General features: G+C 43.5%; 1 protein-coding gene across 1 annotated transcript in view; it reads right to left on the reverse strand.

The window, feature by feature from the left end:
* Nucleotides 1-25,273, reverse strand: part of LOC128640320 (solute carrier family 2, facilitated glucose transporter member 3) — a 174,836-nt gene that overhangs the window by 46,565 nt on the left and 102,998 nt on the right. The window contains exon 5 of the mRNA XM_053692811.1: nt 21,543-21,705. Within this exon, the coding sequence (XP_053548786.1) occupies nt 21,543-21,705 (163 nt within the window). The remainder of the gene's footprint in view (nt 1-21,542; nt 21,706-25,273) is intronic.

The raw sequence follows: 25,273 nt of genomic DNA on the forward strand, positions 1-25,273 counted from the left end.
AATTGTAGGGTACATCCTGGAATTCAGGGACTGGCTGAAGGACCTCGCCGCCAGAGTGCGAGAGAACCAAGGTATGCAGAAGCAGCGGTATGACTGCCATGATCGTAACCACACCTTAGAAGTAGGGCAGAAGGTTCTGGCCCTAAAACTGACAAAGACAGACAAGCTGCAGGCTGCTTGGCAAGGGCCCTATCGAGTGATAGAACAGCTTTGCGATACTACCTACCTACCTGGTAGCCAAATGTTCAGATGAACATGTCCGCCGGATCTTTCATGTGAACGTGCTGAAGGCATAGCAGGAGAGGCCAGAGGAGGTAGCCACCATATGTGCTCCCATGCCGGAGCAACCTGGGTGAAGCAGGGCACCCGCAGGCTTGTGCAATGAGAACATGTTAGACAGGTGCTGGAGAGCCGGCAGGACATTTTCTCCATGGATCCTGGGTACACCACAATAGCGGTGCACCGGGTGGAGACCCCGGGACAGACATCCTTGTGGCAGTCAGGTCCCCGAGTCAGTTAGGGAAAGCATGCACAGTGAGATTAGGGAGATGCTCGACACGGAAGTTATAGAGCTGTCCAACAGTCCCTGGGCATCCCCGGTGGTGCTAGTGCTCAAGCAGTATGGCACGACCTGCTTCTGTGTAGACTACCATAGGCTTAATGACAGGACCATGACCGACGCCTATTCTATGCCCAGGGTAGACAAACTATTAGACCACATCGCCCAGGGTTACTTTCTAACAACGTTAGATCTGTGCAAGGGGTACTAACAGATTCTTCTGGACCCGGAATCCATTACAAATTCAACATTCATCACCCCATTCGACCTGTACCAGTTTAAGGTCATGTCATTTGGGATGAAGAATGCTCTGGCGACGTTTCAGAGGATGGTAGATTGCCTCCAGGATTATGCCTGTGCATACCAGGATGACATTGCGATCTACAGTGACACCTGTGAGGAACAATTAGTCCACCTAGGCACAGTTTCGGACAGCATCAGTGCTGCGGGTCTGATGCTGAAGCCAGATAAGTGCACAGTAGGGGGCTCGGAGGTCCAGTACCTTGGACACAGAGTGGGCCGCGGGAAGCAGAGGCCGGAGTTAGCCAAGATTGAGGCAGTCGCTAACTGGCTGACCCCCAAAACCAAAACCCAAGTCTTAGCCTTTCTTGGTACTGTGGGGTACTACCACAGGTTTGTCCCCAACTATTGCACCCTGGCCAAACCCCTGACTGACCTGACCAGAAAACACTTACCCCGGCAAGTCCTGTGGTCCCCTGACTGCGAAGCTGCCTTCCAGCAACTGAAGACAGCACTAGTTTCTGACCCTATCCTGGACACTCCTAACCCATCAAAACGTTTTTGTGTTCATACAAAAACCTCCATGTTCAGGTTAGGAGCAGTGCTAAGCCAGGTGGATGAGGAGGGCTCCGAGCACCATGTAGCTTACAATAGCAGAAAACTACTACCTCGGGAAGTAGGCTACGCGGCAGTGGAGAAGGAATGCTTGGCACTGGTGTGGGCACTCAAAAAATTGCAGCCCCATCTGTACGGGAGAGCTTTTACAGTGCTCACAGACCACAACCCCCTGGTCTGCCTTAACTGGGTTTCTAGGGACAATGGACGCCTTTTGCGGTGGAGCTTGGCCTAGCAGCCCTTTAACTTTACAATTCAGTATCGGCCAGGGAAGAGCAAAGGCAATGCAGATGGCCTCTCCCGGCAAACTGAATTGTAATAGCCTCGCCGGACAGCCCCAAGCTGACCCGTCAGGATCTAGCCGGGTCTGTCAGACTATGAGGGGGGGAGCACTGTCACAGATACCAAGCTGCCAAGGCCACTCCCTCATTATTTCTTTACTGTGTTTTCACCGACCCCCTTTTATCTGTTGCTACACTGCTTGAACTTTTGCCTTGAAAGAGCTGATCCCTACCCCGCTTATCCCCTCCCCACCTCATTGAGGTCCAGGCGGAAAATCATGGAAATACTAGCTGGCTGGAATTGATATGGATCCATGCTGAACTTCAACCTAGGTGGCTCCTGAGGCCCCAGAGCTCTGCTTTTTTGGGGATTGGTACTTCCTATGAAGGGCAAGGATTGGGGTGATTGCCAGGAGGGAATTCACTTCAGAACTCAGGGTTTCGGACCCCCCTCTACCACTACTACCACTGGCTGACCCGGTGTACATTTGATCAGCTGCTGCTCCGGCCCCAGCAATGGATCATGTCACTTTTTGGACTGAGACAACTTGGGGCCCAGAGCTCTACCATGGTACCTGGGAATAGCCACCGCTCCCTTGGGATCACTCCGAGATTGTGACCTAGCTACTAAAGGATCCCTATGTACCTATTTTTCTTATGGAGGCACCAGGCTGCCGGGAGGGGCGGGAATGGCGAGAATCTTGGGATCAGATAAGGCTCTTATCAAGATGAGAATGTGTATATAAGCAGTTTGTTTTTCCCAATAAAATCTGTTCGTGTTTCACCTTAATACTGGTCTTGTCTGGTTTTTAGGGTGGGCTCTTGCTAAAATCACTTTCCTAGCTCTACAGCTACAGGTTCCAGGTACAGGAAGGACCCTTTTGGCAAAGCTACTCAGTCGGCATAGCCGGAGTCCATCACACATATCTTAATTTAAAACAAAATGTATGCTTACCTGATAAATTATTTTCTTTAAGGATGATGATAGTCTATAGGGCTCAATAACATAGGGGATATAATTCCTGCCACTAGGAGGAGGCCAAGAAACCACACAAGAGCTTAAATCCCTCCAATCTCCCATCACTCCTCAGTTTAACATGTAGCCGAGCAAAGAAAAGGAAACAGATAGATAGGAAAGACAACAGCAGGGTCTGTAGAGGTGTAAATTAGAACTGGTGCCGGAAAATTGAAATGGTCAGGGCCTATGGACTATCAACATAAAGAAAATAATTTAATCAGGTAAGCAAAATTTTGTTTTCTTTCATATAATGATGAGAGTCCATAGGGCTCCATAACATGTGGGATTAATAATCAAGCAGATAGTCCATGTTACGGAATGGGTGGGGAAATTTTAAGGCGGTTCCTATTTAACAGACACTGCAGCCTGAAGGACTTGCCTGCCAAAAGCTGCTTGTGAAGAAGCAAAGACATCAAAGCGGTAACATTTTGAAAGGTATGCAGAGAAGATCATGGCATTGCAATTCTGCTACAAAGATGCATACTTTTTGAAAGCCAGGAAGTAGCAACATATCTTATAGAATGAACTGTGATACATTTAAGGTCAACTTTCCCGCCACCAAGTAAGACTTGTGAATTATCTGTTTCAGCCAAGATGCCAAAGCTACAGTAGTAGTGTGGAATCGCCTTTAATGCAGCAATGCTTACCTCGGTCAAAGAGCTGTAGTTAACTGTTTTCTGCAACTAAAATGTTGCACATAACACACCAAAAATATCTTACAAAATACACTTATACCAATAATTTACACAATTAACCTCCAAAACGCCACCCCCCACAACGCAAAGTATCTAAATAAAATATTAATCCCTAAACCACCATCCCCCCACATTGCAAACACTAAGTAAAACTATTAACCCTAAACCGCCACCCCCTAACAACACAAAGTATCTAAATAAACTATTAACCCCTAAACCGCCATCCCCCACATCGCAAACACTAAGTAAAACTATTAACCTCTAAAACGCCATTCCCCAATGCAAAGTATTAAACTAATAACTAAACCCCCTAACCTAACACTCCCTAACTTAACCCCAATTAAAATACAAATAAATTAAATTAAAAATATACTAACTGCCTTAAAAAAATAAAAAAAAAATACCTTAAAAGAAAATAAAAATCTAAGCTTAAACTAAAAAAACTATTACTTAAAAAAAAAGACAAAAACATCAAAATTATAAAAAAAAAAAAAATATTCATATTATAATACCCCAAAAAACAAAAAAATAAAAATAAAAAAAATAAACCCGTATATACAAATAAACTACAATATCCCTTAAAAAGGCCTTTTGTAGGGCATTGTCCTAAAGCTAACAGCTCTTTTGCATAAAAAACATAAAATATGCTTACCTGATAATTTTATTTTCTTCTGATGGAAAGAGTCCTGGCCACCAGGAGCAGGCAAAGACACCCCAGCCAAAGGCTTAAATACTCCTCCCACTCCCCTCATCCCCCAGTCATTCTGCAGATGAACAAGGAACAGTAGAAGAAATATCAGGGTGAAAAGGTGCCAGAAGAATAAAATTACAGACGCCCCACATAAAAAATACGGGTGGGGAACTGTGGACTCTTTCCATCTGAAGAAAAGAAAATTATCAGGTAAGCATAATTTATGTTTTTCTTCATAAATGGAAAGAGTCCACAGCTGCATTCATTACTTTTGGGAAAGCAATACCCAAGTTATAGAGGACACTGAATGCCAAGACGGGAGGGTACAAGAGGCGGCCCATTCTGAGAGCAGCAGGCCTGAAACCACTACCCAACAAAACCCTGCTTCGTCCGAAGTTGAGAACATTGAAAGGATAAAGTCCCAAGGACACTGACCCGCAGATTGTCCGGAAGCCTAGCTAGAGACCGCAAAATCAGACCCAACAGTCCTCCAGGAGACACCGTCACCAGCGGTTGGCCCCCAAACACACACACCTTACTAGTGAAGGGAACACCATCCCAAATCTCCCAAAGGGACAGGGCAAGAAAAAATCAAAGGAATCAAAAGGACACCACAAAATTCCATAAAGGAAGACCCCTAGCTCAAAAAGACCAAAATGGGTTCAAAACAAGAAGAAGGGTAGGCAATGCCCAGACAAACATAACACAAGGTCTAGGACCGGGCACCCGAACAGCGATTTTTACTCTCAATGTCGAGTGGAAGCACCGAAACGACAACTGAAGACTTATCCTCAAGTCGTCAGCGCTAAGAATACTGAATTATTCAACACAAATACGTGTAGCAGACCCAGACGAGGTAACCACCCGAGTCAAGAACACGCAGCCGTTATCAGGACGACCCAGAGAGAGAAAACTTTACTAAGATGTAAAATGCTGCTTAACAGGGCACCCTCTAAGCAATCGCAGCCGCCAGACCAACACATAGGTCCCAAAAGGGGATAAGTATAGAACCTCAACTAGGCCCCTTACACCCCAGAGAAACCACAATCTCAGGACAATCTCAGGACCTACTCCCAGCCGGGCCAGCCCAAGCGTCAGTAAGTCAGAAAACAGGGGAACAGAAGAACCCCGGCACCCGCTCACAAAAGAGTGGAAAAAAATGGCTTCAGACATTCCACAGAGCTCGGGAACCCCCCAAAACTTCCATAAAGACAGTCGACATGGCCGAAAACCCAGAAGTGTCTAGCAAAGGCCCATCTCGACGTGGAGCCAGCAAGACTCCAGATAGAACATAGCAACCCAGAGAGCATCCTCTCTCCAAAAAGGCTAAACCAGGCCTCCATAGGAGAACAAGCCCCCCCTAAGAAAAAGGGGGCCATTAGAGACAGAGCACCTGCCCACGAGGCACAAGGCCACAGGCTTAATAAGAGAGCACTCTCTAACGCAGATGAACCTGGAAGAAATCCCCTGAAAATTTAGCGCACAGAAGGGTGCAATAGCTGCAGCGGTTACCCTATAACTCTTTGCCTGCAGAACCGCAAGGCCATCAGGTTACATCAGCAAACCGTCCAAGGGAAACCGTTCATTGAGCGTAGGCAAAGCCAATGATAGCGGCACTCAAGAAATCTGGCCAATTGTGACCAGATCTCCTAACCAGACCAAAGGTCATAGACCCAAAGTCCCGGAACAGGAGAATCCCGAACCCGCCCTAGATCCTGAAAAGACCGGTTAATGGTGCTTTAGGCAAGGATATTTGTAGGACATGTGATATGAAGAGCACATAGCCACCGCTGGTTTTGAACTCTTGACCTTCAGCTTTCAAGGAAGCATAGTTTACCCCTAAGCCATTGTGGGACACCATCAACGGGATTCATAAGGGAAAACGCTGAGCAAAGGCCTCAGCAACCGGAGAAAACAGGGCGATGACAGGTTCGAGCCCCCAATTGTTTAAAACAAACAATATCCCAGAAATTGAAACACCCCGTCTGACATAGAAAACAGACCCACAGGGAGATTTAAATGTAATATCCAGGAGAACCCGGGGAACGAGAACCCCTCGCAAGTCCCGATCAAAGTAAGAGACCACCCCATGCTGAAGTCCAACGCTCCAAAGGAGCTAAGGCATCTCAAACCAAGACACTAGAGCCCATAGGCGTTCCACTGCCACAAAACGTCCAAGCAAAGGAATACCACGAGGACAAGGTCACTCGATCAAAAGCTAGTCTCCACCTCACCATATGAAACAGAGGAGTACCTGAAACCAAGAATGCGGAGCATCCCCAGATCCGGGAAAAATCCTAAGCAGAGTCCAAAAGAACTCTCTCGTAGGGAAATTCAGGTCCCCACAGGAGACCCAACTCACATGGAGGAACGGACAAAATCCAAAGGGTCTCAGGAAGAGAGCCATCCTCTCCAGAAGGGAAACCCAGGGCCCCAAAAGTAGACCTAACCCACATGGAGAAGTCCAAGGTCTCACTGACCAGAGAACCACGGAAGAAACACGTCCATTAGGACAATTCCTAGAGCCTACAAAAGGCCAAACTGCCTTAAACCGGCGGTAAGGAGACGCTAAAACCCTCAATCCTCCTACATGAGGAAGAATACTCTAGGTCCTGAGAGAATCGGAAGCAAAAGGAGTGATGCAGTGGAACACCGCTGACCCAGTCAACCAACTTGAAGGCTCAATAAGGATTGAAACAATCATTCCCGCCTCACGGACCCACAAGTCCTCGTTAGAATGCTTAGCTGAAACTTGTAAATTAAAAACAAGAACCACAAATAATAAAGTAAGCACTCAGCACCTCGACCGGACCGGCCAGGCCGAACAGGCACCACGTGTCTGAACAGGCCACAAGACAGAAGGTCTGAACCCAAGCAGGACCAGCTTGCAACAGGGCCATAACTGTCAAGCTGCCTAAAGCCTCCCTCAGAGGGAAAGAGAATAAGAGAAAACATAGGACTAACATGTCCCTAAACAACTTCTGCAGAAGTAAACAGCGAGAATCAATCCCAGAGATAGTTCCCGAAGGAAACATATAATCAAAATAAAAGACATCCTAACCAGATAAAAGAAAATATAAGGCAGCCCGTAGGCCAACGCCTAAGAAGAAACAGGCATACCCACAGGACCAGCCAAACGGAACCCTGATCTTGCAACAAAAACTGGGAAGGATCTCAACAACCGACATTCAGGAGATTATGCCATCCCCACATATCTAATGAGGTGAACCATTTGAATCAGAATACTGTGGATTCCCATATCCGTTAAGGATAGAATTCTCTAATAACTCAAAAATGTGTCTGATTAAAACGCGAAGGCGCACTATTCTGTAACAAAAGGCACAACACTCAGGGACAACTACACCCACAGGGAACTGTATAGGCCCACCCAAGGCCGGGAGACCCGGGACAATCGGGCACGAGCACAAACGCAAATAAATATCTGGGCTTTGCAGACGCATAATCGCCAAAAATATGTGAATGCGAAAATGAGCTGCAACCTCCAGGGGGGAACAAGCCACCCTGCAAGGAGGGCTAAACATAATCTAGGTAACCCGCATATGTAATAGTAGGGAGCAGTAGGGAGCTCGCCTCTCGGAGGACAGAACCCACAGAGGCAGATGGCTCAGCGGACCCTTGATTCCCCGAGCCTGAGGAACAAGGTGCTCTAGTACGACATATCGAACATAACTGATTGACCTGAGTCAACGGGGCCAATTCGCATTATTCACAAGTCGAAGAATCTGAATCTGAAATGTGAACAGCCTCAGCATCAGAATCCTCCATAACTGGATAGAGATTATTAATAAGGACTAAGGAAAAATCTAAATGGCACCTAACACCCACAATGGCTGGGGCACTCACCACCTCCTAGAACCAGACACTAGAAGACCCAAATTTTTCAGTAGTCAGGAATATGGAAATGGAAAACCATAACGTAAACACGTCCAGTCACAAGGTGAACCGCACAGTCCAAAAAAAAAAAAAGGGCGCCCAACCATAAGGTCACACCACTTCCAAAGGCCCCTATGTTCTAAGCCAGGAGCCCAGTTAAAACTACACATAAGCAGATTGAATCACATAACAAACATGATTAAAAAAAACCCTGTTCAATAATCCCCCTCGGGAGATATTAACCCTCTATTCCAAGAATCAAAGGAACCTCACTGAGGCCCTATTTTTGTATACTTAATAAGTCCAGCAGGATAGTACCTTACATGGTGAATTTCCTTTGCTTGTACTCGCAGCTGGCAAGAAATTTCCCCGCACAATAAATGCGGCCCCCAGGACTATGTACTTTTGTTGTAACTTTCTCCAGCTGAGGCTGTCGAGGCAGTTTTATGAATGCTTCAAGGGACATAACAGTGATGTCTGCTCCTGTGTCGATCTTAAAGGCAACTTTGGCTCCCATTACAGTAAGAATAACCTTCCAATCTTCTTCTGAACCCGGCTGTTCAATAACAGACCCTACAAAGGACACTTCTTGACCCTCCTGGTCGCTATCCACCTGCAGCTCCTTAATATATTCAGTTTTACACCCACTTCAAAATGGCCCATTCGGTTACATTTTCTACATCTTTTGTTTTTAGCAGGGCATACAACACTCTGATCATGGGTACGGTTACACCGTGTGCAGCGGTCATGTTGCGCCCATTCGCTTCTGGGCCTATCTGTTGCCCTTGGTCTACCGCTCACACTGTGCCTTTCACTAGCAGCCCTCCTGAACTGCTGCACTTCATCCACAATACTCTCAGACCTCAGATCAGCATTTTGCTTTTTCACCAGGTCACTCTGGCAGGCCATCCTAATAGCCCCATCTAATGTTAAATCAGGCTCTAACTGTAGCTTCAGTGAGACCTCAGCATCTGCAATTCCTATGACTATTCTGTCTCTGATTTGCTCTTCTTTAGCAACAACAAACTCACAGAATTCAGCTAGTTCATACAGGCTGCGCACAAATGACTCCACAGATTCTCCCACACGCTGATTACGTTTGTGAAAACAAGCTCTCTCATGAATCACATTTCTTTTGGGCACAAAGTGGGCACTGAGTTTATCCATAACTATTTCAAAGTTAAATTCTTCCACTTCTTGGAAAGTAAAGGCATTGAACACTGGCTCCACATCTTTCCCCATAGAGTATAAAAGAGAATTAACTTGAACTTCACCACTCTCCTTGTCCAACTTGGAAGCAATCCTGAAGCGCTGAAACCGCTGACGCCATGTGGGCCAAGCTGCAGGCTGAGAGAAATCAAAAGGCTTAGGTGGGGTAAACTTCAACATCGTCATCAATCAGGAAACAGAAGCGCAGGCAAGAACTTCTGACACCGTGTCATGAGATGCAGGACACAGCAGAGAGGGTACAACACTATTTTATTGTAGAGCATGGAAACATACATCTGGTACTCTAGATCTCACTTAGTAACTGCGACAGACAATAACAGACCTAAGCCCCGCCCCCATCCGGTGACGTCACTTCCCACTCTCATCACAACCCCTAAACCTAACAACCCGCTAACTTTACATTAAAATTACAACATCCCTATCTTATAATAAATTTAAACTTACCTATAGAATTAAAATAAACTATATTAAACTATTAATTAACCTACCCTAACTATTATACTAAAATTACATTAAACTATATTAAACTATTAATTAACCTACCCTAACTATTATACTAAAATTATATTAAACTATTAATTAACCTACCCTAACTATTATACTAAAATTACATTAAACTAACAATTAAATTAACTATATTACATTTTTAAAAACCTAACCCTACTCAAATGATTGAAATCTACAATTAAACATTAATAAGTTACAAAAAATAAAAAACACATACAGCTAGATAACGAGTTTTGCGGTATGGGTGAAAAAGCATCGTTATGGCTCTTTTTCACTACCGCTGGTATTACAAGTCTTGCAGGTTTAGCTGCACCGCACACTTTTTTGGCCGTAACGCAACGTAGCTACTGCAGCTTTCAAACAGTCCTTTTTCAATGGGACTTCCTTTGCGCCGGTATTATGAGTTTCCTTGTCCGGCCAAAAAGTGAGCGGTACAGCCTAAAACTACAAGATCCATAACGTAAACTGAAAGTCAGTAGTTATGGGTTTTATGCTACAACGCCGTAACATAAAACTCATAACTAAAGTGCTAAAAAGTACACTAACACCCATAAACTACCTATTATTAATTCCTAAACCGAGGCCCTCCCACATCGCAAACACTAAAATAAAATTATTAACCCCTAATCTGCCGCTCCGGACATCGCCGCCACTAGAATAAACATATTAACCCCTAAACCGCCGCACTCCCGCATCGCAAACACTAGTTAAATATTATTAACCCCTAATCTGCTGTCCCTAACATCGCCACAACCTACATTACTGTTATTGACCCCTAATCTGCCGCCCCCAACGTCGCCGCCACTATACTAAAGTGATAAAGCCCTAAACCTAACCCTAAGTCTAACCCTAACACCCCCTACTTTAATATAATTAAAATAAATCTAATTAAAAATTCATATCATTAACTAAATAATCCTATTTAAAACTAAATACTTACCTGTAAAATAAACCCTAAGCTAGCTACAATATAAATAATAGTTACATTGTAGCTATCTTAGGTTTTATTTTTATTTCACAGGCAATTTTGTATTTATTTTAACTAGGTAGACTAATTAGTAAATAGTTATTAACTATTTACTAGCTACCTAGCTAAAATAAATACAAATTTACCTGTAAAATAAAACGTAACCTGACTTACACTAACACCTAACCTTACACTACAATTAAATAAATTACATTAATTAAATCCAATTAACTAAATTACAAAAAAACACTAAATTACACAAAATAAAAAATAAATGATCAGATATTTAAACTAATTACACCTAATCTAATAGCCCTATCAAAATAAAAAAGCCCCCCCCAAAAAAAAAAAAATAAAAGGGCCTTTTGTGGAGCATTGCCCCAAAGAAATCAGCTCTTTTACCTGTAAAAAAAAATACAAACAACCCCCAACAGTAAAACCCACCACCCACACAACCAAACCCCCCAAATAAAATCCTAACTAAAAAAACCTAAGCTCCCCATTGCCCTGAAAAGGGCATTTGGATGGGCATTGCCCTTAAAAGGGCATTTAGCTCTTTTTCCACCCAAACCCTAAGCTAAAAATAAAGCCCACCCAATAAACCATTAAAAAAACCTAACACTAACCCCCGAAGATCCACTTACAGTTTTTGAAGACCCGACATCCATCCTCAACGAAGCCGGCAGAAGTCCTCAATGAAGCGTCAGAAGTCCTCATTGAAGCCGGCAGAAGTCTTCATCCAAGCGGGCCGAAGTCTTCATCCAGAGGGCATCTTCTATCTTCATCCATCCGGCTCGGAGCGGCTCCATCTTCAAGACATCCGGCTCGGAGCATCTTCTTCTTTCCACGGCGACTGAAGAATGATGGTTCCTTTAAGTGACGTCATCCAAGATGGTGTCCCTTGAATTCCGATTGGCTGATAGAATTCTATCAGCCAATCGGAATTAAAGGTGGAAAAATCCTATTGGCTGATGCAAGCAGCCAATAGGATTGAGCTTCAATCCTATTGGCTGATCCAATCAGCCAATAGGATTTTGCTCGCATTCTATTGGCTGATTGGAACAGCCAAAAAAATAATAAACACTAAGTTACAAAAACAAACAAACCACAGTATCAAAAATAAAATACAATTACACCTAATCTAATGTCATGCTCCTATCCATTCATCGTCGTGTCGCCACGGCTCCCGGATCTCCTCTGTGTACTATCACGTCACTTGGCCTAGCAACGTGACGTGGTCGTCCGGACACTCCTCTCTGACATCATGGCATCTCTCCTCTGCCTTTAAATGATGGCGGGAGATCTTACTTGAGGCCCGTTTGTATTTCTTCATTCCGGTCTGGTGCTGTGAGTACTTTGTATCTTTTTCCTGATATTGACCCTTGCCTGTCTGACTACGATATTTGCCTGACTCCCTCAAACCTGTCTCTTGGATATACTGACCCTTGCCTGCCTGACTACTCTTTTGCCTGAGTCCCTCAAACCTGTCTCTTGGATATACTGACCCTTGCCTGCCTGACTACGCTTTTGCCTGAGTCCCTCAAACCTGTCTCTTGGATATACTGACCCTTGCCTGCCTGACTACGCTTTTGCCTGAGTCCCTCAAACCTGTCTCTTGGATATACTGACCCTTGCCTGCCTGACTACGCTTTTGCCTGAGTCCCTCAAACCTGTCTCTTGGATATTAACCCCTTACCTGCCTGACTTCGCTTTTGCCTTTATCTTAAAATCCTGCTTAAAGGGACATTTATCATTTGTTTATTGCAAACCTGCTTAAAGGGACATATATTATTTGTTTGTTGCAAATCTGCTTAAAGGGACATTTATCATTTGTTTGATGCAAACCTGCTTAAAGGGACATATATCATTTGTTTGTTGCAAACCTGCTTAAAGGGACACTTATTATTTGTTTGATGCAAACCTGCTTAAAGGGTCATTTATCATTTGTTTGTTGCAAACCTGCTTAAAGGGACATTTATCATTTGTTTGATACAAACCTGCTTAAAGGAACATCTATCATTTGTTTGTTGCCAACCTGCTTAAAGGGATATTTATCATTTGTTTGATACAAACCTGCTTAAAGGAACATTTATCATTTGTTGTTGCAAACCTGCTTAAAGGGACACATCATTTTACCATCCAACACCTAAAGTTGCTATCCTGCTTAAAGATTTCAACCGCTATCTCTTGTATATCAATTCTGATCTCAAGAGACTTTACAGAGATTCTACTTCTTTTGTGGGTACATTGAATCCTTCTTCACTTTGTTTATTTTGTTTCCTGAGTGGGTCACGTCCTGGTTTATTCTCAGTGTGCTGGCATGTGTTTTACTTTTCACGCTAGCAGTTGGGTTGAATCATGGGCTGATCCTTTACGGCTGACATTACAAACGGGCCAGAAATGGACCCCACTGAATTATCCATGGCCGTGGCCCACCAGGGACAATTACTAGGATCTCATGCTACTCATTTGCAATCCTTGGACTCTAAGTTAGATCAAATAACAACATTATTACAGAGCTTGGTTGCTCCAATACCTCCCAATCCTGCTCCTTTGGAGACCTCTCCTCCTTCGATTCCTACTAACCAGTCACAAGGGCAACTCAGTCCTAGGATACCCCTTCCGGATAAATATGATGGGAATCCTGAAGACTGTAGGGGTTTTCTGAATCAATGCCGCCTTTACTTCCGTAACAGCCCTGTCCTCTTTGCTACTCCCTCTTCTAGAATCACATTCCTTATATCCTTAATGAAAGGAAAAGCCTTGGCCTGGGTATCACCTTTGCTTGAAAAGAATGATCCAATACTTCTGGATGTGGATTCCTTCCTCTCTGTATTTTCAAATGTCTTTGACAAGCCTGGAAGGTCCTCCGCTGCTGAAGCTTCCCTCTTAGACCTACGACAGGGAGGTCAACCTGTGACTCAATATGCCATTGAGTTCCGCACCCTTGCATCAGAAACTACTTGGAATCAGGGCGCTCTTAGAGCAGATTTTCATAAAGGACTTTCTGAACGTCTCAAAGATGAATTGTGTATCGGGAACTTCCAGAATCCTTAGAAGCCCTGATTAATCTTTGTATTTGTCTCGATTCCAGATTTCGTGAACGCCAACAAGAAAGAGAGAGAAATCAGAAATCTTCAAATCGACCTCCTTTTCGTCTGGCTCCTCGCTTCTCTAACCCAATAACTCCTGCTTCTCCACCTTCTGACCAGGCTGAGCCAATGGAAGTAGGCACCATAAGACTAACCGAAACTGAACGCCTGAGAAGACGTTCTCTTGGCCTGTGTTTGTACTGTGCCCTTAAAGGACACTTATTAAGGGATTGTCCTACCAGACCAGTAAAAGCCAGGGCTTAACTTCTGACCGGGGGACTGAGTTAAGCCAAATAGGATTTCATTCCCTCAATAATAAACTTTTTGTTCCAGTGACTCTTCAACTTGGAGGAAATAAAATTCATACCCAAGCTCTCATTGACTCAGGTGCTGGAGGAGTCTTCATTGACTCCACATTTGTATCTACTCACACTATACCCTTACTTAGAAAAAAATATTCAATTCCTGTCTCTACTGTTAGTGGAGATCCTTTGGGTTCCGGACTTATCCAGTTTGCTACTAAACCCATTCTCTTTATTGTAGGAGTTCTTCATTCTGAGACAATATGTTTTGACGTCATTTCGACTCCTCAATTTCCCATAATCTTGGGTCTTCCCTGGCTCCAATTACATAATCCTATCTACTCTTGGACACAAGGTGAACTTACCTCTTGGGGATCTTCATGTCAAACCAATTGTCTTCAAGTACCCACTAAAGTACCACTTACAATTGCTCTCACTACCAACACCTCTGGGTCATTACCCACGCCTTATCAAGACTTGGTTGATGTTTTTTCCAAGAAAGAAGCAGAACGTCTTCCTCCTCACCGTCCTTTTGATTGCCCCATTGATCTTCTTCCTGGGGCTCCCTTACCTCGTGGCAAGACTTACCCGCTTTCAAGACCTGAGAATGTAGCTTTGGAGGAATATATTCAAGATAATTTGGCTAGAGGATTTATTCGACCCTCCTCTTCTCCTGTAGGGGCTGGGTTCTTTTTTGTGGGAAAAAAGGATGGAGGTCTGCGACCTTGTATTGATTACAGGGGTTTGAATCAAATCACCATCAAGAACAGTTACCCTTTACCCCTTATTCCTGAACTGTTTACCTATCTTCAAGGATCCACAATATTTACCAAACTGGATCTTCGTGGTGCGTACAATCTTATCCATATGCGGAAGGGTGATGAATGGAAGACAGCCTTTAACACTTGATTTGGGCATTACGAGTATCTGGTCATGCCTTTTGGGCTATGTAATGCTCCTGCTGTTTTTCAACACTTTGTGAATGAGATTTTTCGGGATTTTTTGAACACTTTTGTCATCATATACCTTGACAATATTCTAATTTTTTCTCAAAACTATCAAGATCATGTGCACCACGTCAGGACTGCAACGGTTTGCCAAACTGGAGAAATGTTCATTTCATCAAAAATCCATACCTTTCTTGGGTTATGTAATCTCCGAATCTGGATTCAAAATGGATCCAACTAAACTTACTGACATTTTGGATTGGCCTAGACCTGACTCTCTTAAGGCTCTACAATGTTTTCTGGGCTTCACCAGTTATTATAGAAAATTCATCAAAGGTTTGCAACAATTTCTACTCCCCTTACTTCTCTCACTAGAAAGGGGCAGAACTGTAAAGAATGGCCTCCAGAGGCTATTAAGACTTTTGAGTCTCTCAAAGAAGCCTTTTCTTCTGCACCTATACTCCGCCACCCAAATCCGGATTTTCAATTCATCCTGGAAGTGGATGCTTCTTCTGTAGCTGCTGGGGCTGTTCTTTCCCAGCGATTACCTGACGCAGGAAAGATTCATCCTGTAGGTTTCTTCTCCTAGAAATTTAGCTCTTCTGAATTGAATTATGACGTGAGCAATCGAGATGGCTCTGGACAAATGGAGGCATTGGTTGGAGGGTACTTCTTTACCATTTTCCATACTCACAGATCATAAAAACCTTCTTTATCTCCAAACTGCCAAACATTTGAATTCCAGGCAGGCTCGTTGGTCCTTATTCTTCTCACGTTTTAATTACAATCTTTCTTATATACCTGGTTCTAAGAATATTAAAGCTGACGCCCTTTCCAGACAATTTCCAACTACCTCTACTCCTGAGTCTGGTACTATTCTTAAACCACATAAAGTCATAGCCCAGTTATCAGCCTCTTGCTTACAGGACTTACAGACTGCTCAAAAGGATCTTCCTTTGTCCTGCAAACCTCCTGATGGTTTACTATTTGTTCCTGAACGTCTTCGCTCCAAGATCCTACATTGGGCTCATGATAGTCCTCTCTCCAGACATCAGGTATCAGTAACACTGCTTGGAATCTCAAACAATATGTCTGGTGGCCAACTCTCACTCAAGATGTTAAAGACTATGTCTCAGTATGCACACAATGTGCTGCCAATAAGACTCCTCATCAACTTCCTCCTGGTTTGCTTCAGTCTTTGCCCATTCCTCACCAGCCTTGGACCCATTTATCCATGGATTTTATCACCGACCTCCCTCTTTCAGCTGGAAACAACACTATTTGGGTGGTTGTCGACAGGTTCACTAAAGCAGCTCATTTCATTCCTTTACCTGGCTTGCCCTCTGCCAAAAGACTTTCTGAACTTTTTCTTTTACATATTGTGAAATTACATGGGTTCCCACTGGATATCGTCTCAGATAGAGGGGTACAATTTGTTTCCCGGTTCTGGAGATTACTCTGCAAACATTTTGGAACTACAGTCTCTTTGTCTACTTCACATCATCCACAGTCTAATGGCCAAACTGAAAGGTTTAACCAGTGCCTGGAGACTTATCTTAGACATTATGTGGGCCATCATCACTCTAATTGGACTCGTTATCTTCCATTAGCAGAATTGGCTCATAACACCCGATACAACTCGTCTCTTCAGTCTTCTCCTTTTCATGTAGCCTATGGATTTCAACCCAGAACGTTTCCTCTGCATACTTCTTCCACTGAAAATCCTGCTTCTGATCATTCTGCTCGGAGGTTAACTCGCCATTGGCGGAAAATACGTCTTCTCCTATCCAAAGCCTCTAATCGATATAAGTTCTTTGCGGATCGCCGATGGAAGAAGGCTCCCAAATATCATCCTGGGGACAAGGTTTGGATTTCTACGCATCATCTTCGTCTCAAACAACCTTCTACTAAATTGGGACCACGATATGTTGGTCCTTTCCGAATATTGAGTCAAGTTTGTTCTACTGCTTACCGAGTTGCTCTTCCCAAAACTCTCAAAGCCCATCCTGTCTTCCACGTTTTTCTTCTGAAACCTATGATATCTAATAGATATTCTAAGCCTATGCCCAAACCTCCACCTCTTTTGGTTCATGGACAACCTGAATTTGAAGCTAGCTACATTCTGGATTCCAAACTTCGTGGCAAGAATTTGTATCCATTGGAAGGGTTATCCAGTCACGGAGCGTTCCTGGGAACCAGCCCAACAAGTACACACCCCTACCTTGATTAAAGCCTTCCACAAAGCTCATCCTGCTAGGCCTGGTCCTGTCCCCCGGAGGGATCCTTGAGGGGGTGGGTGCTGTCATGCTACTATCCGTTCATCGGCGTGTCACCGCGGCTCCCGAATCTCCTCTGTGTACTATCACATCATGTTGCCTAGCAACGTGATGCGGTCGTCCGGCGGGAGATCTAACTCGGGGCCCGTTTGTATTTCTTCATTCTAGTCTGGTGCTGTGAGTACTTTGTATCTGTTTCCTGATATTGACCCTTGCCTGTCTGACTACGATATTTGCCTGACTCCCTCAAACCTGTCTCTTGGATATACTGACCCTTGCCTGCCTGACTACGCTTTTGCCTGAGTCCCTCAAAGTGTCTCTTGGATATACTGACCCTTGCGTGCCTGACTACGCTTTTGCCTGAGTCCCTCAAACCTGTCTTTTGGATATTAACCCCTCGCCTGCCTGACTTTGCTTTTGCCTTTATCCTAAAATCCTGCTTAAAGGGACATATATCATTTGTTTGTTGCAAACCTGCTTAAAGTGACATTTATCATTTATTTGTTGCAAACCTGCTTAAAGGGACATTCATCATTTGTTTGATGCAAACCTGCTTAAAGGGTCATTTATCATTTGTTTGTTGCAAACCTGCTTAAAGGGACATTTATCATTTGTTTGATACAAACCTGCTTAAAGGAACATCTATCATTTGTTTGTTGCCAACCTGCTTAAAGGGACATTTATAATTTTTTTATACAAACCTGCTTAAAGGAACATTTATCATTTGTTGTTGCAAACCTGCTTAAAGGGACACATCATTTTACCATCCAACCACCTAAAGTTGCTATCCTGCTAATAGCCCTATCAAAATAAAAAAGCCCACCCCAAATAAAAAAAAAACAAGCCTACAATAAACTACTAATGGCCCTTAAAAGGGCCTTTTTGCGGGGCATTGCCCCAAAGAAATCAGCTCTTTTACCTGTAAAAAAAAATACGAACACCCCTGTAAAAAAAAATACGAACACCCCCCAACAGTATAACCCACCACCCACACAACCAACACCCCCAAATAAAAACCTATCTAAAAAAACTAAGCCCCCCCATGAAAAGGGCATTTGTATGGGCATTGCCCTTAAAAAGGCATTTAGCTCTTTTACTGCCCAGACCCTACTCTAAAAATAAAATCCACCCAATACACCCTTAAAAAAACCTAACACTAACCCCTGACAATCCACTTACAGTTTTCGAAGACTGGACATCCATCCTCATCCAAGCAGCAGAAGTCCTCATCGAAGCCGACAGAAGTCTTCATACAGACGGCATCTTTTATCTTCATCCATCCGACGCAGAGCTGATCCATCTTCAAGACATCCGGCGCGGAGCATCCTCTTCTTCCGATGGTCGCTGTAGAATGAAGTTTCCCTATAAGGTACGTCATCCAAGATGGCGTCCCTTACATTCCGATTGGATCAGCCAATAGGATGAAAGCTCAATCCTATTGGCTGATTGCAACAGCCAATAGGATTTTTTCCCCTTTAATTCCTATTGGCTGATGGAATTCTATCAGCCAATTGGAATGTAAGGGTCGCCATCTTGGATGACGTACCTTAAAGGGAAACTTCATTCTACAGAGACCATCGGAAGAAGAGGATGCGCCGCGCCGGATGTCTTGAAGATGGATCTGCTCCGTACCGGATGGATGAAGGTAGAAGATGCCGTCTGGATGAAGACTTCTGCCGGCTTCGATGAGGACTTCGGCCCGCTTGGATGAAGACTTCTGCCGGCTTCGATGAGGAATTCTGCTGCTTGGATGAGGATGGATGTCCGATCTTTGAAAACTGTAAGTGGATCGTCGGGGGTTAGTGTTAGGTTTTTTAAGGGTTTATTGGGTGGGTTTTATTTTTAGAGTAGGGTCTAGGCAGTAAAAGAGCTAAATGCCCTTTTAAGGGCAATGCCCATCCAAATGCCCTTTTCAGGGCAATGGGGAGCTTAGGTTTTTTATATAGGGTTTTTATTTGGGGGTGTTGGTTGTGTGGGTGGTGGGTTTTACTGTTGGGGGGTTGTTTGTATTTTCTTTTTTCAGGTAAAAGAGCTGATTTCTTTGGGGCAATGCCCCACAAAAGGCTCTTTTAAGGGCCATTGGCAGTTTAGTTTAGGCTAGGTTTTTATTTTTATTTTGGGGGGCTTTTTTATTTTGATAGGGCTATTAAATTAGGTGTAATTGTTTTTTATTTTTGATACTGTGGTTTGTTTGTTTTTGTAACTTAGTGTTTTTTATTTTTTGTAACTTAGTAATTTTTATTTTTTGTAACTTAGTGTTTTTTATTTTTTGTAGCTTAGTAATATTTAATTGTAGATTTCAATAATTTGAGTAGGGTTAGGTTTTTAAATATGTAATATAGTTAATTTTATTGGTAGTTTAATGTAATTTTAGTATACTAGTTAGGGTAGGTTAATTAATAGTTTAATATAGTTTATTTTAATTCTAAAGGTAAGTTTTAATTTATTATAAGATAGGGATGTTGTAATTTTAATGTAAAGTTAGCGGGTTATTAGGCTTAGGGTTTAATAGATTAATTTAGTTTATGGCGATGTAGGGGGCTGGCAATTTAGGGGTTAATAGGTTTAGTTAATGGTAGTGATGTGGGAGGCCAGGGGTTTAGGGGTTAATAATTTTATTACAGTTGCAGAGGGGTCCGGGAGTGGCGCGATAGGGGTTAATAACTTTATTTAGTGGTGGCGGGGTCCGGGAGCAGCAGAATAGGGGTTAATAATTTTATGAAGGGTTTGCGGAGATGTTGGGGTGGCAGATTAGGGGTGTTTAGACTAGGGGCTTATGTTAGGGTGTAAGCTGCAAACGTTACTGGTTTTCTACCATAGAAATCAATGGGATATCTGGCAGCATCAAACATAAGCTTTCGCTGCTTTCAGGCTCCCATTTATTCCTATGGCATCCGCGGCCTCCAGGGTGGCGGATTGAAAACCGGCCTCCAGGGAGGCAGATTGGAAACAAGGTACGCTTGGCCAGAATAGCCGCAAGCGTACCTGTTAGAAATTTGATAAATGGCAAAAGGTGTCAGATAGTGCTGAATTTGTATTCGGAACATCTGTAATGACATAAGCATCGATCTGTGTCGGATTGAGACCGGCGGATCGTATGTTACGTCACAAATTTAAACTTTTGCCGGTCTTTAGGCTTTGCTAACTAGGTCGAATCAAGTTTGCCACAATTACACTGCAGAATTCTGGCATATTTGCAGTTTACGGCTTGATAAATAGGCCTCTGTCAGGGTTTTTTCCCTGTTTGTTTGCCATGTGCTGCTGGCAGCCATTTTACTCACCTCTCTTCCTGACTTGGTGCATTGTGGGGGATGCTGCTCATTGCCTGCACTTCCTTTTATGGCCAGAATGGTGTGCATCATCCATGTGAGACAGGATGCAGTCTCAGAATTGTGATGTCATCACTTATTATTTAAAGGGCCTCTGTTCAGTATGCTTTGCCTTTGCATTGTCTCAGACCTGTTTGTGAGAGTTCCTGTGTATTACCTGGCTGCCTGACGTTCTTCCTGGTTCCTGATCCCTGGCTTGTTCCTGACTCTGCTGTTTTCCTTGTTCCTGATTCCGGCTCGTCTGACTATTCACTTTTGCTCCTGACTCGGCTCGTCTGACTACCAGCTCTGGTTTTGACTCCTGGCTTGTTATTTGACTTGTGAACTTTTTATTATTTTTTGCTATTAATAAAGGTGTGATTATTTTTGCACTTCTCATCTCAGTCTGATTCCTGGCACCCTGACAGCCTCATAGTATGACAATACTCGGGTAAGTATGACATTACATATAGCATGACAATACTCGGGTAAGTATGACATTACATATAGCATGACAATACTCGGGTAAGTATGACATTACATATAGCATGACAATACTCGGGTAAGTATGACATTACATATAGCATGACAATACTGAGGTAGATGTGACATTACATATAGCATGACAATACGTATGACATTACATATAGCATGACAATACTGAGGTAGATGTGACATTACATATAGCATGACAATACTCGGGTAAGTATGACATTACATATAGCATGACAATACTGAGGTAGATGTGACATTACATATAGCATGACAATACTGAGGTAGATGTGACATTACATATAGCATGACAATACTCGGGTAAGTATGACATTACATATAGCATGACAATACTCAGGTAGATATGACAGTACATATAGTATAACAATACTTAGGTAAGACATTATATACAATGGAACATTACTCACTTTCCTCTGCCTTTGCATTCTCTCCTTTGACAATGAGGAGGTAACGGGGGCTTTCTGGGCAGAGAGGAAGAAGAAGACACTGGATGATTGAGAGGAACACTGTGAGGCCAAGTAGCACAGGCCACAGTGTCACAGAGCCCAGGATAAATTCCAGACCGAGAATCTGAAATTAGAGAAAGAGCTAGTTAGAGTAATAGGATGAGCGGTGGAAGGCAGACAGAGTGCGGATTATAAAAAATTCTCCTACGTAGAGAGAAATTGTAGTGCAGACTTCACAGGGGCTGAACTCAATGAATTGTAAAAGAAAAAGGGGGAAACCCTCGAGCACTGCAAGCACAAGACAGGCAGAGTTTGCTATACTTGTCTAAGGGGCTTTCTCTGCATTTCTGTATGTGACGAAGAGACAAGCCCAGTGCAATATAGCCCTGCATGACATGAGAGTTTTGTTACACTTCCGGACAGATTACAAGTGGAGTGGTATTTTGCGTTACTGCTAGAGCGATAAATCTGCTAGAATTAAGATTTGTGCGCTTGTTGGGTTGCTCTCTTATTACAAATTGAAAGTAAACTTTTTTTGCTCTAGTGGTAACCCAGATAGCGCAAAATCCTAACTTAGAATATTGCGTGCGCGTTCACGTATTCGCCATAGAAGTCAATGGAGAAAAAAAGGTGGAAAAAACACCCCACTCTCGCGCAAACATCATCACATATTCTCATTAGCATTTACCCAACATGAATATATTTCATATTACAATGGTCTTTTCTTAATGGAATATGTTCTTTTTATTAAAAAATAAATAAATATATATATATAATTATATATAGGTATAGATATATACAGAAAAATATATGAATATCTATTTAAAAATAGAAAGAACATATTCCCCTATGTACAGAACATATGAATTATTTACAGTAAATACATAGTTAAAAACGTTATTAAATATAAATATTGCATAAATATGTTTATATATGTACACATATAAATACATAAATACATATGTACACATATAAATACATATGTACACATATAAATACATAAATACATATGTACACATATAAATACATATGTACACATAAACACATATGTACACATAAATACATAAATACATACAGTATGTACACATATAAATACATAAATACATATATACACATATAAATACATATGTACACATAAATACATATATACACATATAAATACATAAATACATATGTACACATATAAATACATAAATACATATTGTGACAGACCCTTCTGTCAGGACTGAAAGAGTTAACTGTGTTTAGCTTTAAGAATCTAATTTCTAAAGACAGGTTTTCTGGCCTCAGCTATTGTGTGCTATAATTACATTTAAGTAATAAACAGGCCATTGTTTAATCACCCTCAGAGAGCAGACGCTAGGTGATAAGACAAGCCAAATGTGTTTAAGTTGTTATCTGCCTAAGTAAAGTATTTAAGTAATGTAATTCTACTGTTTCATAAAAGGGCGTCTTCCCCTTTTTATCTAAATGTACAAGAGTCTTCCAAGATGGAAAGAGTACCAGGGACAGAAGGAACCAATGGGCCCAGCATAGCAGACAGAACCCCCGCAGAAGCAAGCTTTGATCGGGCGGTTAAAATAAGACTGGCACATTATGGCCCCAACCCATCTGCGGAAATTATCGACCGGGTCATAGCAGCTGTGGAGGCCAACCTACTTCGCCAAAGCGGCGCTGCAGCAAACCCAGTGGAAAAGAGAAAAGTAAATTTTGCAGCTTTTAAAAACTTCCTGGAAACAGAAGGAGAGATTGATGGGTACCTTGCAGATTTTGAGAGGCAATGTGCACTACACAAGGTACCCGCAGAGGACTGGGTCATGATATTATCCGGAAAATTATCCGGCCGGGCCAGTGAGGCTTTTCGGGCCATTCCAGATGAGGAAGTCAGGGATTATAATACTGTAAAAGAGGCTCTGCTCTCCAGGTATGCGGTTACACCGGAGGCATACCGGAGGCGGTTCAGAGACACTGTTAAATTGGCTGGTGATTCCTACCTTGAGTGGGCATGTAAGGTGCACCGCACAGCAGCTCACTGGATAGCGGGGTGCCAAGCCGTATCTGGGGAAGAGGTGCTGCAGCTATTCCTGTTGGAACATTGCTTCGACAAGTTACCCGCAGGAGTTCGAGAGTGGGTTCGGGACCGTAAACCCTCCACCCTGCATGAAGCGGCTCGCTTGGCAGATGAGTATACGGATGCCCGCAAACTGGACACTGCTACCACTAAGCCCCCTGCCAGAGTGGAGTACAGACCCCCAGTCACCCCAGCACCTGCCAGTTACCAACCCCCAGCGCACCGCTATACCACACGGTCTCGGGCCACGAATTACCCTCAGAGAGCCCGGTTCAATTCGCGGGGCTACTCACAACCTATTCGGTGCTTTGGATGTAAGCAACTAGGGCACAAAAGACCAGAGTGTCCCCTAAACGCAGCGAACCAAGCACAGTCCTGGAGAAGACCCGCCGGCAGAATCCCACGTAACCCTCAGCCTGCGGCCTGCTACGTAGAGGCGCAAGAATGCTGGGGCATCCTACATGAGGCAGACCTTGTGCAAGCTGCCCACCGGAATAACCGGCAACTGGTTAAAGTGAATGGGAAGGAGGTCAGTGGTCTACGGGATACTGGTGCTACCATGACCTTGCTTCGAAAGAACTTGGTGTCTGAGAAACAGCACACAGGAGACACTGTGGCTGTGAGGGTAGCAGGGGGCACTGTGTTCCGCCTGCCTGTTGCCAGGGTGCATTTGGATTGGGGAGGGGGCGCTAGACCTGTGAATGTGGGGGTCATGAAGGATTTACCAGCTGATGTTCTCCTTGGAAATACCTTGGTCCCCCTTGTTTCTGCCTATGCTCCCATGGGTCCCGCTGATGTTAACCCTGTGACTACCCGTGCTCAGATCCGTGCAGCAGAGACTGACCCCCCTGCTGCTAAGCCCCAGGACGCTGAGCTCAGTAAATCTCTATCCGCTATTGATACGTGGAAGTCCCGTTACAATGCGCTGATGAAGGAGAAGAGTCACGTAGAGGATGAAATGGTCACGTTAAATAATCATGTAACAGTGCTAGCAGGAGAGAAGAGGAGTGCAGAGGAAAAAGCACGTTTAGAACAGGAATCTCTGCTAGACAGGCTGCACCGACAGACTGCAGAAAACACCAGCTTGAGAGTGGAACATGAAACATTAAAGACAAACTTAGTGACACTGGAGGAGAAGCTGACGCTGGCTCATAGTGAGGTGCAGCAACTCAAGGGCACCCTATGTCAGTATGAAGGGATTGTGGATACCTATAAAGAGCAGGTACAGAAAACTCGTAAAGAAGCTGATGAGATTTTGAAGGACTGTTTAGCCCTAGTCTGGGCACTGAGGAAGTTGAACCCTTGTTTGTATGGACAGGAATTCTCTCTCATAACGGGAATACAAATGGATTGTCCCAGCAAACTGACATGCCTACCACCCCTTAGTCCGGTCATCCCCAGGTTGACCCGCAAAAGGGTCAAGCCGGGTCTGCCGGAGTGTTCCACAAGGGGGGAGCTATGTGACAGACCCTTCTGTCAGGACTGAAAGAGTTAACTGTGTTTAGCTTTAAGAATCTAATTTCTAAAGACAGGTTTTCTGGCCTCAGCTATTGTGTGCTATAATTACATTTAAGTAATAAACAGGCCATTGTTTAATCACCCTCAGAGAGCAGACGCTAGG

Source organism: Bombina bombina, chromosome 9 (genome assembly GCF_027579735.1).
Source record: "Bombina bombina isolate aBomBom1 chromosome 9, aBomBom1.pri, whole genome shotgun sequence".
In the NCBI taxonomy this organism is placed as follows: Eukaryota; Metazoa; Chordata; class Amphibia; order Anura; family Bombinatoridae; genus Bombina; species Bombina bombina.